The 16,251-nt window shown below is 34.3% G+C and overlaps 1 protein-coding gene across 1 annotated transcript; it reads left to right on the plus strand.

Annotated features, from left to right (window-relative positions):
- Nucleotides 1-15,016: 15,016 nt before the first annotated feature.
- LOC133784869 (uncharacterized) lies at nucleotides 15,017-15,478 on the plus strand. The gene is made up of 2 exons (XM_062224141.1): nucleotides 15,017-15,263; nucleotides 15,318-15,478. The coding sequence occupies exons 1-2, from the start codon at nucleotides 15,017-15,019 to the stop codon at nucleotides 15,476-15,478; spliced, it is 408 nt and encodes a 135-aa protein (XP_062080125.1).
- The last annotated feature ends 773 nt before the right edge of the window (nucleotides 15,479-16,251 follow it).

Here is a 16,251-nt window from a genome sequence, read left to right on the forward strand (position 1 = left end):
TGTAACACGCTAAACTAATACTTTGTAAAACATTTCCATGCTCGAGAACTTATAGAAGAAAAACTCTTATTATGTGAAAATGTCAGTGGGGCCTTGCTAAAACATGCAAGTTGGGCCCAATAGTTTAATATAAAATAAAAGTTCTCAGCAAACGTTTTTTTAAGAAAATAAATATAGTCCAAGTCCCACTGATAAGTTCTGAAACTAAAATAACATCATTCTTTAAAATTGGTGTTTAAGCTGATCGTTTACTCGTCCATAGGATACCCCCACGCCATACACACTCTGATGTCGGAACTCCCCACATCACCACGCGTGCCAAAGAGAAACCCTATCTATTACCTGAAAGGGAAAGTAAGGGGGTGAGCTAAAAGCCCAGTAAGGAAGCACAAACAACAAACAAAGAAAAACACAACAAAACATAATCATATCGTAAGACTCCTAACACATCATATACATATACATCGTACTTAACGTCATCATCATACTTCGTACATAAATGTTATCATCATACATCATACATCATACATCATTACCATGCATCATATATCATTAACATATTTAAACATCATCATCATATCTTTATGAACATGGCCCCCTCTCTTGTTCATGTCACATCTGGAGGTAAACAGGAGGCTTTGGTCCTTGAATAACCTCGGCACGTCCGCCCTATGAGTTACGTCTTTATATCCTTAGTAACTTGGGTTACATCTATATATCGTTAGTAACTCCTTTATCGTATCACGTTCAACACGCTAACAACCATTTTCTTTTTATACAACATACAAAATACATGCATTCCAGTCATATCAATACAATGGAAATACATGATTCATCAAATTTATCATATCATCTAAAAATAGCATTTCATACTTTATATCACATGGTACATCATCATACATAACATTTAACCTCAAACAAACTCATATTACCGTTCATAGGATAAATAAATAGAATCCTATCTAACTTCTTTACCTTAGGTTCGAGCAAAGAAAAAATTGAACAAACTTCACAACAAGCCTATGATCATAATCAATAGCATTCTTTAGCATCACATAAGATTTTCTTGTGCCCAACTCGTACATCCCATGTGTGCATGGGCCATGCACACATGGAGCAATTTACACATAATTTCCAAACATACACATTTTTTTCCACATAAAATCGCAAAAGAATAATGCAACTTCTATCTATTATACATGCTGGTTTTCAAGTAACAATTATATGGTTAACGTAAAAATGCATTTGCATGCGACATGCATACGTCGAAACATTGTTAAAAAGTGACGTTAAAAACGATAATTTCTACGCGCTTATGTTTAACCTTTGCAAAAATAAAGATTTAGCAATATAATTTCTCACCATTATTTATTTCTTTTAAAATCCCTAAGTTGATTAAAACCTCTTAAGACATTATTTTTATTTCATAAAAATAATTTATTTAGCCATTTTCAAAAATATAATAATTCCATTTGTTATTTTTAAATTGCATAGAAAATAACAAAAACTTGAATTTATCTAAATGTACTTGTAAATATCATGTTTCCTTTAGGAGATAACATTTTATTTAAATTAATAAAATTACAAGATTTGATGTGAGAAAAATAAATTGTTGCTTCTATTATTTAAGGCTTAATTTATGTAGTGTAAACTCATTTGTGATAACCAAATAATTATTTTTAATTTATTAAACTAAACTTTTAGCCACCATTTATTTTATTTAAAAATCACAAGTGAATTTAAACTCAACATTTTTCTTAATTAAATATACAGAAAACCATACTTATTAAAATGTGAACATTCAAGGTTGCATTTAAAATATCATTTTTAATATATACATGGTTTAGGGTATTATATTATTTAATTAAACACACAAACTTCCTTTTTATTTACAAGACATTTCATATTTTTACCAAAACTTCCAGCAATAATTTAAACCCTCAAAAATCACCATCTTGGAATTAAAACTCATATTTTCCTTATAATATATAAAAGAAATTGTAGGTATTTATTTGAGTAAAAATATCATTTTAATGTAAATTAAAATACCCTTTTCATTTCATAAAATCATCATAGCACTTGCAAAAACATGTATGCATTACGTCATGAAACTCATCCTTTTACATCATGCTTCACAAAACTCATACAATAATCATATATGTTTAATCAACACAAATTTAAACACAAACCATAGCATGCACCTATTATCATATTGTCAATCTAAGAAGAATCTCTAACATCACATGGACATTCAAATCATAGGCATATTTCAAGATCAATCATACACATACATGAGACAATAACCCTAGGCCGAAACCCTCATGAATTAAACATAAAATAAAACAAAAATTCATATTTACATTCACATGAATCCTAGCATGTTTCTGTCATCACTCATGCATGCCTTAACCTATTAATACATCATAATCTCATAAACATGTTCATCAATAACAAAATATATCAAAAAATTTCATGCTTTATAAGAACCAAATCATTAGGTCTACAACAAGAACATACAACAAGATTCATTATTTTAACTCATCATGCTTTCAAAAAATAATCATCTCTCAAATCCAAAAGTGTGATTTTCAAAGTTCAAGAGTAAACAAGAACCCTAGAACATGAATCCAACATAGCACATAAAAAAATATGATAAGAATTTCCTACACATGCTTGGCTGAAACCCCCATAGGCAATCAAACAAAAATTATCATCAATGTTGATTCCTATATCATCACCTGTACTTTCTAAATCATCTTCACTAATTTCTTCATCATCATCGTCATTGATGAAATCATCATCCACATCCGGAACAGATCGAGACGTTTCCCCAATTATGTTGTTGTGACCAGGTCGATCCAAATGCATAATCTCCAACTCTCCTAATTCCATAGTGAGTACAAAATTTGATGAAGTGCTATCATGCACGACATCAACCTTGTTATCATCATCAATACTTGAATGTTCCTATTCTACTACCTTCCAATTTTTGTTTCTTGAAGGATCTTCCAAGTAGAAAACTTGTTTTGCTTGAGTGGCGAGAATAAACTGAACGTTCTTGTACCATTCAAAATTAATAATGATACTGGTTATGTTATTCTCAGTCACATTTAGACCCTTTCTTACATCGGTGTTGAACCATTTGCATCGAAACAATACTACCGAGTAACCATGGGAATAGCATAACTCTACAATCTCCTCAAGTTGTCCATAGAAATTGAAACCATCGGTTCTTGGTTCTGAAACTCCACTATTTTGACTGGTACGTTTTTCATCACGACTATGGACCAAAAACTTCACATTCTTAACAACGCAAGCCGTGTAGGAGTATGCATTCTAATTGGACTCGTTTGCTAAAGTAAATAATTCATCAGTACACTCATTTGACTATACTTGTCGCAAACAACCCATCTATAGAGTATGACACAAAAAAAGATAACACAATGAGATGAGTATTAATCGATACGAATTTTGTTAGAATTCTACAGTTTCAATAATTTACCTTCAATTTAAATCAGATATGGAAATCTTTTTGAAGATTTATGTTTGAATTTTCTCGAAGGTATTCACTGTATAGCACAAGGATTATGGTAAGATAACAGTTTGCCATGAATTAAATTTAACGAATTCATATGTGTTGAGCTACTTACTCCATAGATGGTTGGATTTCAGGGCAATTGTAGAGTACAAACCACTCCGCTTCTGTTCGAGGAAGATAGTCAAGGGATATGCTTTTCTTTTTTCTACTTGGACGACATTGTGATTCAAAAACTAACAACTGTCTTTTAGGAATAACAATATCTGCATTTCTTTTCGGATGATTAAATTTAGTCTGTACGCCCTGAAGATATTGCGAACAAAAAGTCAAAGCTTCATCAACAACATAACCCTCCGCTATAGAACCTTCAGGGCGCGCCTTATTCCTCGCATAATTTTTCACCTTTTTCATATATATACTCATGTAAACTGGTCCTCCAAGAATAGCATCTTGCGGTAATTGAAAAATTAAATGAATCATTATGTCGAAAAAGGCTGGAGGAAAAATTAACTCCAACTTGCACAAAATTTGTATCACTTGATCTTCTGCATTCTCCATGTCCTTAACAACCAATGTACGAGCACAAATTTGTTAAAGAAATTGCAAAGCTCAATGATTGTCTTCGAAAAAGACTTATCCAAGTAGCCTTGAACTCTTACCGTTGCATAAGAATGTAACAATCATGGGATTTCAACCCAACAATGTTGCCATAATTCTCAGTTACTTTCTTAGAGAAATTTGAACCGAAGTCATTAGAAAGTCGAACTTCTTTTACGAACTGACAAAAAACTGTCTATCATCTGGTGTGAAAGAATACATAGGATGTGGTATGATCAACTTCATACTGTCTTCCTTGAGGTGCAACTCTTCTCGGATACCCCAATTCTACAAGTCTACTCGTGCATTGGTGGTGTCTTTAGATTTCTCATTCATAAGAAAAGTACCAAGTAAACTGCCGCAAACAATTTTCTCTACATTCATTACATCTAAATTGTGCTTCAGTTCAAGTTCGGACCAGTAATCAAGTTCAAAGAAAATAATATTTTTACTCTAATTAAGTTCTTTTGGATCTCTCTTTCTTTTCACACCCCTGAAACTGACATGTTTACCTGACAAACGATCTGGAATATGCAATAATTGTTTGAGTATGTCTTGACTACTGAATTTTCTTAGAGGATGTCCTTTTTTCATAATTCCCATAAAACAAGTGAATCTTCCATGCCCTTAACAATCAATGTATGAGCACAAATTTTCTTAAATAAATTGTAAAGCTCAATGATTGTCTTCGAAATAGACTTATCGAAGTAGCCTCGAAGTCCTACCCACAACATACATTGCATAAGAATCAGACAATCATGGGATTTCAACCCAAAAATGTTGCCATAATTGTCAGTTACTTTCTTAGAGAAATTTGAACCGAAGCCATCAGGAAGTCCAACTTCTTTTACGAATTGACAAAAAAATCGTCTATCATCCGGTGTGAAAGAGTACATAGGATGTAGTTTGATCAACTTCATACCGTCTTCCTTGAGGTGCAACTCTTCTCGGATACCCCAATTCTTCAAGTCCACACGTGCGTTGGTGGTGTCTTTATATTTCTCATTCATAAGAAAAGTACCTAGTATACTGTAGCAAACATTTTTCTCTACATGCATTACATCTAAATTGTGCTTCAGTTCATGTTCCGACCTGTAATCAAGTTCAAAGAAAATACAATTTTTACTCCAATTAAGCTCTTTTAGATCTCTCTATCTTTTCACACCCCTCAAACTGACATGTTTACCCTACAAACGATCTAGAACATGCACTAATTGTTCGAGTATGTCTTGACTACTAAATTTTCTTGGAGGATGTCCTTTTTCATAATTCCCATCAAACGAGCAACCCTTCCATGTCCTTAACAATCAATGTACGAGCACAAATTTTCTTAAAGAAATTGCAAAGCTCAATGATTATTTTCGAAATAAACTCATCCAAGTAGCCTCGAACTCCTACCGACAACTGTAAAGACCCAACTAATTCTAGACTTTGGACCATTAATAACTACTATACATAGACACTAATCTTAAGAAAGCATACATATGAAATAGTCATAACTTTATTAAAAACTGTAAAGCAAAGGTTAACATACATAAAATTCGATTAGGATATGGGATCATATTGTTTGAAAATAAAACATAACTTAAATTATAAATAAAATCGTTACAAAATCCGATTCAGAAAATACATAGAAAATATGATTTAATGACTAAAAACAACGTCGTCCTCGAATCGTTCACGCAGTCCACCGAATCCATTCTTCCTCAATACACAATCCCAAGCTGCGAAGAATCTTACCGCTGCCATAATTATTTTCCTACACATATAAAACAAAGGAATGAGCCTAGTGCCCATCAAGGAAAATCTACTAGAAGCATGCAACATAAACATAAACATAAACTATAAACATATATCATAATTCTAACCCATGTACATGGTAAACATTGGGGTTTGCTAACTAAGCAACTATTAGCCTCAAACTAAAATGATGTTTGCTAGCTAAGCAACAATAAGCCCTAAAAGTGTCGGGGTTTTCTATTTAAGCAACTATAAGCCCCAAAGCATATAATAACTATCCTATTTTCCTTACCAAAAACCAGGATGTGAGAACAAGGACGGGATTTTGGAACACTCCTAAAAACCATTAATGAGAAGGTGAGTATTTCTAAAAGAAGGAGATGAACTAGAAATGAATCTTAACCACCGAGAAGAAGAGCTTACCGAAATGAAACCTCAAGTTCAAAGAACTTAGATGCCTAACCAAGAATTGCAAACAACGAGTTAGGATTTGAATAGAGAAAAACTATAAAAACTAATAAAATATATAGAAATGAATTAGGAATAGAAATACCTTTGAATGCACTATAATCGAATTAAACCTTGATATCGAAGTACACACTAACAACCTTACTTCCCAAGTGTTTAATAAGCTTAAGATAATAAAGCTTATAACCCCAACCCATGTGTTTAACACTCTTAAGTAAACCTAGCAGCTTGAAGGCTCTAAACTCAGCTTGAAGAATGAAAGAAATGGCTGGGTACTAGGTCCTGTTTATAGAGTTCAAGAATGAAAAGATCTTCTTTTAGGTTGAATAAAAATAATGACTTTTAATTGAGAAACATTTGAATAATCGTTCAGCAGAGGCTTAAGACTCGGTCAAAAGGATTATGGGCGTATCAAGAGGTTATGGAATAAAATGAGCTCAGTTTCAAAATTATTCAAAAATAATGCCCTAGGGCCGATATATCGCCCATGGTAGGCAATATATCCCCTGGGGTTATATTCCCAAGGCTCGTCGAAGAGTTCGTCCGAAGTTACGTGTTTTTCGTATTCCCCGAGTGGCGATATATCACCCCCGAGAGCTGCGATATATCGACATACACTGAAATATTATACACGTAATTGCACTTTTGTAGCCTAATTTGAATTTAGTAAACATCTTTGACTAAGTCCTATAACGATTTCAAAGCTGCTAGCAGACTCTGGGATTTTCAAATATTACTCTTAATAAACTATTCCTCAAAAATACTTAATTCCTCAATAAACATGCACATTACAAGTGTCATGATCTTATTGGGTTTATCTAAACCTTATAGTATATTAAATATCATCTTCATAATCAGCTATATTAATCAAACCTTATTTTATAATTAATATTCTTAAACTATAGGTTAAACTTATAAAATCTACAAGTGTTGCTACGAGTGTCCAACTAAGTCCCGAATTTAACCAAAATCCACAATAATAAACATACAACAACTATTACTAGCCATTACTACTACTACAGCAACAGCCGTTGCATAAATGTGATAGTCATGGGATTTCATCCTAACAATGTTGCCATCATTGTCAGTTACTTTCTTAGAGAAATCTGAACCGAAGCCATCAGGAAGTCCAACTTCTTTTACGAACTTACAAAAAAATTGTGTATTATCCGGTTGGAAAGAGTACATAGGATGTGGTTTGATCAACTTCTTACCGTCTTCCTTGAGGTGCAACTCTTCTAGGATACCCCAATTCTTCAAGTCTACTCGTGTGTTGGTGGTGTCTTTAGATTTCTCATTCATAAAAAAAGTACCGAGTAAACTGTCGCAAACATTTTTCTCAACATGCATCACATCTAAATTGTGCTTCAGTTAAAGTTTAGACTAGTAATCAAGTTCAAAGAAAATACTAGTTTTACTCCAATTAAGCTCTTTTGGATATCTCTTTCTTTTCACACCCTTAAAACTGAAATGTTTACCCGAAAAACGAACTGGAATATGCGCTAATTGTTCGAGTATGTCTCGACTACTGAATTTTCTTCGAGGGCGTCATTTTTCATAATTCCCATCAAACAAGTGACTCTTCCATGTCCTTTACAATCAATGTACAAGCACAAATTTTCTTTAAGAAATTGCAAATCTCAATGATTGTAACGACCCGACTTTTCTTAACTAGACCCACCGAACACGACTATGACTATCCGGGGTCAACTGGACCCTTACGGTCAACTCTTTGGTAAAAATCGGACGTTAAAAACTAAATAAACTTTAAAGTAAACTTTGGAAAATTTTACATTGGAGTACTTTGAAATAAAATAGTATTTGGATGGGATCCCATAGTTTTAAAAACAAAATGTAGTTAAACATAACTTAAGAAATAGTTTGTAGCCACATGGCTTTCTTTAGATAAACTAGTAAACATGAAATTGATAAAACTTTTACTAGACTCAGCGGAAAACTTAAGAGAACCCTGACAACCCTGCAGGTCGGTTGTTTCACAGTATGCATACTTCAGACAGAATCCCCTCCAGCTCATTGCACTGATCCTTAAGCTTTGCCCTTAGCTACACACACAGAGTAACTGATGAGCTATAACGCCCAGTAAGGAAGCTAGCTACAACTCATGATTCTACTATCAAAAACAAACTTTGCATAATAGAAATGCATATCTAGAACCTGCAAACTGAGCAACACGTCTAGCATATTCACATAAGTCAAAGTGTGGCGTAACATATTGAAAACATATAACTGAGCCATCGTGTTATCTGTGGGGTTTTAATCCCAGTGTGTCCTCCACGACCCAGAGAATACTCACCTCCCGTACCAAAGGGGTACACTCTGCTAAAACACGATGACTTTACTGACTTGGCGGATAACCCCACTGTATGGTTGCATGGGGAATCCGCTCTCACAAGGCCTTGTACTGAGCCATCGAGTTATCTGTGGGGTCATGATCCCCGGGTGGCCTTCGCGGTCCAGAGAATACTCACCTCCTGTGCCAAAGGGGTATACTCCGCTAAATCCCGATGACTTTACTGAATGGACGACTAACCCCACTACACAGCTGCATGGGGTCCACCCTCACAAGGTTTCCCTTGACAGTCACAAACATTGCACATGTCTCGTGATCCGTAAGGGGAAAGACCGGGTAAGCTGTGCAATCCCACACTGCCTGGGGAAGGTCAAGTGTGATGATTCTAAGACTGTGTAGGTATGGGACTACACAGTTGAAGATGCCTTAAATGGATTGATGGGTACTACCTATATCAACAAGATGCATCTTCTTTTCGGTAGCCCATCACTTAAGAACTCCAAAGTTAAGCGTGCTTGACCTGGGGTAATCTAGGGATGGGTGACCTCCTAGGAAGTTTTCCTAGGAAGCATATGAGTGAGGACAAAGCACGCTGAAAAGACTCGTGTTGGTTTGTAGGGCCAGTCGTCATTCCAGAAAGCAGCCATAGTGACGTGGGGCGTCACAATGATTGTCTTCGAAGTCCAACCCGCAACAAACGTTGCATACGAATCGGACAATCATGGGATTTCAACCCAAAAATGTTGCCATCATTTTCAGTTACTTTCTTAGAGAAATTTGAACCGAAGCCATCAGGAAGTCCAACTTCTTTTACGAATTGACAAAAAAATCGTCTATCATCCGGTGTGGAAGAGTACATAGGATGTAGTTTGATCGACTTCATACCATCTTCCTCGAGGTACAACTCTTCTCGGATACTCCAATTCTTCAAGTCCACTCGTGCGTTGGTGGTGTCTTTATATTTCTCATTCATAAGAAAAGTACTGAGTAATCTTTCGCAAACATTTTTCTCAACATGCATCACATCTAAATTGTGCTTCAGTTCAAGTTCTGACCAGTAATCAAGTTCAAAGAAAATACTATTTTTACTCCAATTAAGCTCTTTCGGATCTCTCTTTCTTTTCACACCCCTGAAACTGACATGTTTTCCCGACTAATGATCTGGAACATGCGCTAATTTTTCTAGTATGTCTTGATTACTGAATTTTCTTGGAGGACATCCTTTTTCATAATTCCCATCAAACAAGCGACTCTTCCATGCCCTTAACAATCAATGTACGAGCACAAATTTTCTTAAAGAAATTGCAAAGCTCTATGATTGTCTTCGAAATAGACTTATTTAAGTAGCCTCGAAGTCCTACCCACAACATACGTTGCATAAGAATCGGACAATCATGGGATTTCAACCCAAAAATGTTGCCATCATTGTCAGTTACTTTCTTAGAGAAATTTTGAACCGAAGCCATCAGGAAGTCCAACTTCTTTTACGAATTGACAAAAAAATCGTCTATCATCCGGTGTGGAAGAGTACATAGGATGTAGTTTGATCGACTTCATACCATCTTCCTCGAGGTACAACTCTTCTCGGATACTCCAATTCTTCAAGTCCACTCGTGCGTTGGTGGTGTCTTTATATTTCTCATTCATAAGAAAAGTACTGAGTAATCTTTCGCAAACATTTTTCTCAACATGCATCACATCTAAATTGTGCTTCAGTTCAAGTTCTAACCAGTAATCAAGTTCAAAGAAAATACTATTTTTACTCCAATTAAGCTCTTTCGGATCTCTCTTTCTTTTCACACCCCTGAAACTGACATGTTTTCCCGACTAATGATCTGGAACATGCGCTAATTTTTCTAGTATGTCTTGATTACTGACTTTTCTTGGAGGACATCCTTTTTCATAATTCCCATCAAACAAGCGACTCTTCCATGCCCTTAACAATCAATGTACGAGCACAAATTTTCTTAAAGAAATTGCAAAGCTCTATGATTGTCTTCGAAATAGACTTATTTAAGTAGCCTCGAAGTCCTACCCACAACATACGTTGCATAAGAATCGGACAATCATGGGATTTCAACCCAAAAATGTTGCCATCATTGTCAGTTACTTTCTTAGAGAAATTTGAACCGAAGCCATCAGGAAGTCCAACTTCTTTTACGAATTGACAAAAAAATCGTCTATCATCCGGTGTGGAAGAGTACATAGGATGTAGTTTGATCGACTTCATAATATCTTCCTCGAGGTACAACTCTTCTCGGATACTCCAATTCTTCAAGTCTACTCGTGCGTTGGTGGTGTCTTTATATTTCTCATTCATAAGAAAAGTACTGAGTAATCTTTCGCAAACATTTTTCTCAACATGCATCACATCTAAATTGTGCTTCAGTTCAAGTTCTGACCAATAATCAAGTTCAAAGAAAATACTATTTTTACTCCAATTAACCTCTTTTGGATCTCTCTTTCTTTTCACACCCCTGAAACTGACATGTTTTCCCGACTAATGATCTGGAACATGCGCTAATTTTTCTATTATGTCTTGATTACTGAATTTTCTTGGAGGACATCCTTTTTCATAATTCCCATCAAACAAGCGGCTCTTCCTCAACTTATGCGTAGAAGATAAGAATCTTCTATGACCAACATAAGTCGTCTTCCCAATTACCCGACATGAAGGAGTGTCTTCATTGCATGAAGGACATGCCACATATCCTTGGCCACTCCAACCAAACAAACTACTACGGGCTGGAAAATCATTGATAGTCCATAATAGTGTTGCATGTATTCTGAATACACTGTTCGTTGTAGCGTCTCTGGTTTGAACTCCGTCATCACACAACTCCTTCAATTCGTCTACCACATGCCTTAAAAAGATATCCATGTCCTTCCCATTTGATTTCGGGCTGGGAATCAATAAGGTTAGCATGAATGATGACTCTTTCATGCACAACAAAGGAGGCATATTAAACATGCAGAATATTACCAGCCGCATGCTATAAGATAGACTCATGTTATCATATGGATTAAAACCATCTTTAGCCAAACCCAAACGAATGCTTTTGGGTTTTTGGAAAAATTAGGATATCTGGAATCAAATTGTTTCCAAGTACCCCCGTCTACAGGATGGTGCATCACACCATCTTCTTTGGACCGTCCTATACTATGCCAGGTCATATCATTTGTTGTATACCTTGTACCATAAAGACATTTCAGCCTAGGAGTCAAAGGGAAGTACAGCAACACTTTGTGGGCGACTTTTTTCCCCTTTGTGTCTTTGTCAACCAATCAACGCTCACCACTTACATGACAGCTCTGTTTTTGAGAATTTTCCTTCTAGAACAAACAGTTGTACTTGCAAGCATGAATTGATTGATAACCTAACCCTAACTTCCTCATTTTTTTTCTTAGACTCATAGAATGAAACCAAAATCTTATTCTCCTTCGGGAATGAAAATTTCATAAATTTCAAAAGTTCATCAAAGGAATTATTTGTCTATTTATTCATAACCTTCATGTGCATCATCTTTGCCAAGAAGTTCAAGGAAGGCAACCAAGTACAACCAGGGTATAACTCGGCTTCGGGCGCTTGAAATAGGTCATCAAATTGATTCTCCGCACTATTGCCACCACCATATGAAATTCCTTCATTTACGCCTTCTTCGTTAGTGTTTTATTCACCAATAATATCATTGATGATGTCAATCATCTCATCTGTCATTGGAGCCCCGTCGTCCACTACAGGAGGCATACCGACTTCAGCGTGGTAGGTCCACTTCATGTATCGCTGCAAAATCCCATATCTTTGTATATGAGCCTCCACCACATCCAATTTCTGATTCAGCATATTGACACACTAAACGCGTTGGCATCTGACTTCTCCTTAAGCATTCACATGATTCTTGCCCATTTGTATAAATGCTTAAAGACCATTCCAAAACTCATCAGAGTTACGTCGTCTATTATTTATCCAACTCTTGTCAATCGTCATAATTGATTCAAGTGGAAAATAAGTTATCACAATGTGATAATCATAAAAAAAAGTACATTTATTTGCTAATAATTTTTTTATCACCAAAATACTAATTTTTTCAAGTAAATTGTGAAATCTTATTGAATCTTATGAATAAATTATTAAATTTTATGAATATATATTATTGTTAATTATGAATGTATAATAAAGTTTCGTTACATAATAAAATATTTAATTATAATTATTATTATGTTATTTAATGATTATCAAATTCTTAATATAATTTTCACTTTTTAGTTTAAAAAAAACAATAAAATTTATTATTTTAAAATTATTATTTTAATTTTAAGATTAAAGTTAACTTAATTACCTATTTTATCTACATATATTATCATATTTTATGAATATATTATAAAATTAATTAATTAAAATATTTAATTATAAATTTATTAAATTACCATTAAAGATTATTATTGTAATTTCTACTTATTTAATAAAAAAATATTAATAAAGTTGTATACTTGTAAAATTATTTTTCTAATTTATAATTTACAATTTTTTTAATTAATTTTAATTAATTGCTTTAAAATTTACTAATTAAAAATTGTAAACACACTAACTTTAAAACGATTTTATAATGTTTAGTTTTTCTAAATCTACAAAAATTACGGTAGCATAACGACTGTAATCTAGTCTTTCCCAAACTTTAAAATCTGCATAAAAACATATAAACTAGTACCAGAACATACATAAAATTTAATACAATCATTTGAATTCACAAATAATAACAACAAAAATATATTATAAACATATTCCCAAATCAACATGTTATTTATCTAACCTAACATATATATAATTCAAAACACAAATTTCATATATAACCTAACATATATACAATTGAAAACAAAAAATTAATCTAACCTAACAATTTTTCATAACTTAATATCAAATTGACTATAATATTAACAAACATACAAATTTAATTTAAAAACTATTTATGTATACAAATTAACTATCATTATTTAGCAATACATTAATAATCACAAAACAAACAAAAAATTGAAAAAAAAAATACCTAAAAGCTAGAGATGATATCCAAAGAGCACTCCAATGTAATCTGAAAAAAAAAATAACAACAAAAAATTTAACAAACATTTATCAATTAATATACTAATAAATCACAAATAAAATAAAATAAAGAATACAAACAATACCCAAAGGCTTGATGTGATATTAATGAATTGGGCAAAGGCTCAGGATGCTCCAATACAATGTGGAATAAAAAAAAATTCAATAAAAAATTTAACAACCCATTACAACAACATACAAAATACATAAAAATAATCATAAAAAACTAAATTTAAAACAAATAACTAGATTATTATGGAATATAACAATTAACCTTAACAATGGAGGGCCAAAATAGTCTTGGGCGACGTTGGGTGGCGGAGAGAAACAGAGAGAAAACGTCTGTTTTGAGAAAAATAACCAGAAATGAGGAGGAAAGGCTCTGCCTGAGGGTTAGATCGCATGGACCTATAGCAACGACATGTCATTGCTATAGGTAATAAAATGTCGTCGCCAAGGTTGAATGCATTGTTTCACTCAAACAGCAAGACTCTACAGCGACGACATATCATCGCTATAGGCAGTGAAATTTGACTCATATTTTTTGGCGGTTCACTTTCCCACATTTTTTTTGCATCCTATTAAGACGCCATGTCATCGCTATATAGTACAAAATAATTGACCAATTGATTAAATTGGACTCTATAGCGACGACATGTCGTCACTATAGGGAGTGAAAAATAGGCAATCAACTCTTGGTTGTTAAGTTCCCTTCCTATCTTAAAGCGATGACATATCGTCGCTTTAGAATAACATATTTTCCTCTCTTTTTTTTTCAACGATGACTCTATAGCTACGACAATTTGTCACTATAGGGGTGAAAATAGGCAACCAATTTTGGGCGGTTGAGTTCCCTGAGCATCATACAACGACAATAGGTCATCGCTAACGACCTACATATTTCTCTTTTTTTTTTATGAAGACCCTACAGTGACGGTATGTCGTCGCCGTAGAGTCAGTTCCCAACTCGTGTTCCCTCCAAATTGCTGGTACCCTACAGCGACATCACTATAGGGTATCGAGAATTTGGAGGGCATAATCGTGTGTTATTGACGACCCTATAGCGACGACATATTGTCGCTGTAGCTTATTTTTTTTAATAAATTAAGAAAAAAATAATTTTTAGATGTTGTCTCTGTAGAGTCTTTTTCTTGTAGTGGAAAAGGCAATTGGAGGAATATGAGACAGTTTCACTATTCCATGTTCTATAGGGGGTTCACTGGTGACAAAAGCCTTATGTGATTTAAGGGCTAGTGTTAATCTAATGCCTCTAGAGATCTTCCGTAAGTTGAAATTGGGAGAAGCTCACTCTAATACTGTGTCCCTACAAATGGCAGATCGTTCAATTAAGCATCCAAGGGGAATGATTGAAGATGTGCTGGTGAAAGTAGACAAGTTTATATTCCCTGCAGACTTCATAGTGTTGGACATGGAAGAAGATACTAATATCCCAATAATGATTGGAAGACCGTTTTTAGCTACCGGAAGGGCATTAATAGATGTTCAAAAGGGTGAGTAAAAGCTGCGAGTTCAAAATGAGGTAGTAACATTTAATGTTTTTACAGCAACGGAAATTCCAAGTTGTTGTAGAGTTGATGTAGTGAAAAGAGGGGATGATAAGCTGGGAGTGCCTAGGAAAAAGTCCATGGTTCAATGTGGTGTTCGAACAATTCATCATCGTGTGAAAAAGATCTTTAGTGGGAAAGCTCGAATGATACATGAATGATAGAAAGTTCCAAAAATTTGCAATATCAAGAAACAAGCATCTTCTCATGATACTATGGCTCTTAAGGATTCGAGGGGTGGACTTGATCCAAGTTAAATTTGAAGAGATTCAGCGTCCGGCTAAATGACGTTAACGAAAACGCTATTGGGAGGCTTCCCATTCGTTTATTATTATTATTTTTCATTGGTACATATGAATTACTTTAAACAACTATTTTTAATTTTGTTTTTTTAGCTTTAGTGTTTGTTTTTTTTTTTAGTTTAGTTTTGGAATTGTGTTTGTAGTCTTTGAAAAAAAGAGATAGGAGAGGAAAATTATTTTTTTGAGAAAAAAGGTTTGAAATGGCCATTTCTGGGTCATCAACGTGACCGCACCAGGAGGGCCACGACCACGTTCACAGAGCCCCAGGTGCATTCAACAATATAGTGCGACCACACTCAACGACGCTCCACGATGCATTAAAGGGTGAAGGAGCGCGACCGCGCTCATGAGAATCAGAGTGTTTTAAACACTCAAAACATGCTTTTCCTTTCACTTCTCTAAAAAAAATTCTTTTTCTCATCTTCGAATTTTTGACATCTCTTTCCTTTGAATCCAAGTATCTCACTACAGATTGGTATGATTTTTCATATTTATTGTAAGATTAGATGATTGCCTTTCCCCATTGTAAGTATTTCTTTCCCAAGTTTTCTCTCTTTACTTGTTTTCTTGAGTTTTATTAGTGAAATTCGAAATTCTTGATACTCTTGATGATAATATTGTGCTATTTTTGG

This window comes from Humulus lupulus, chromosome 6, assembly GCF_963169125.1.
Source record: "Humulus lupulus chromosome 6, drHumLupu1.1, whole genome shotgun sequence".
In the NCBI taxonomy this organism is placed as follows: Eukaryota; Viridiplantae; Streptophyta; class Magnoliopsida; order Rosales; family Cannabaceae; genus Humulus; species Humulus lupulus.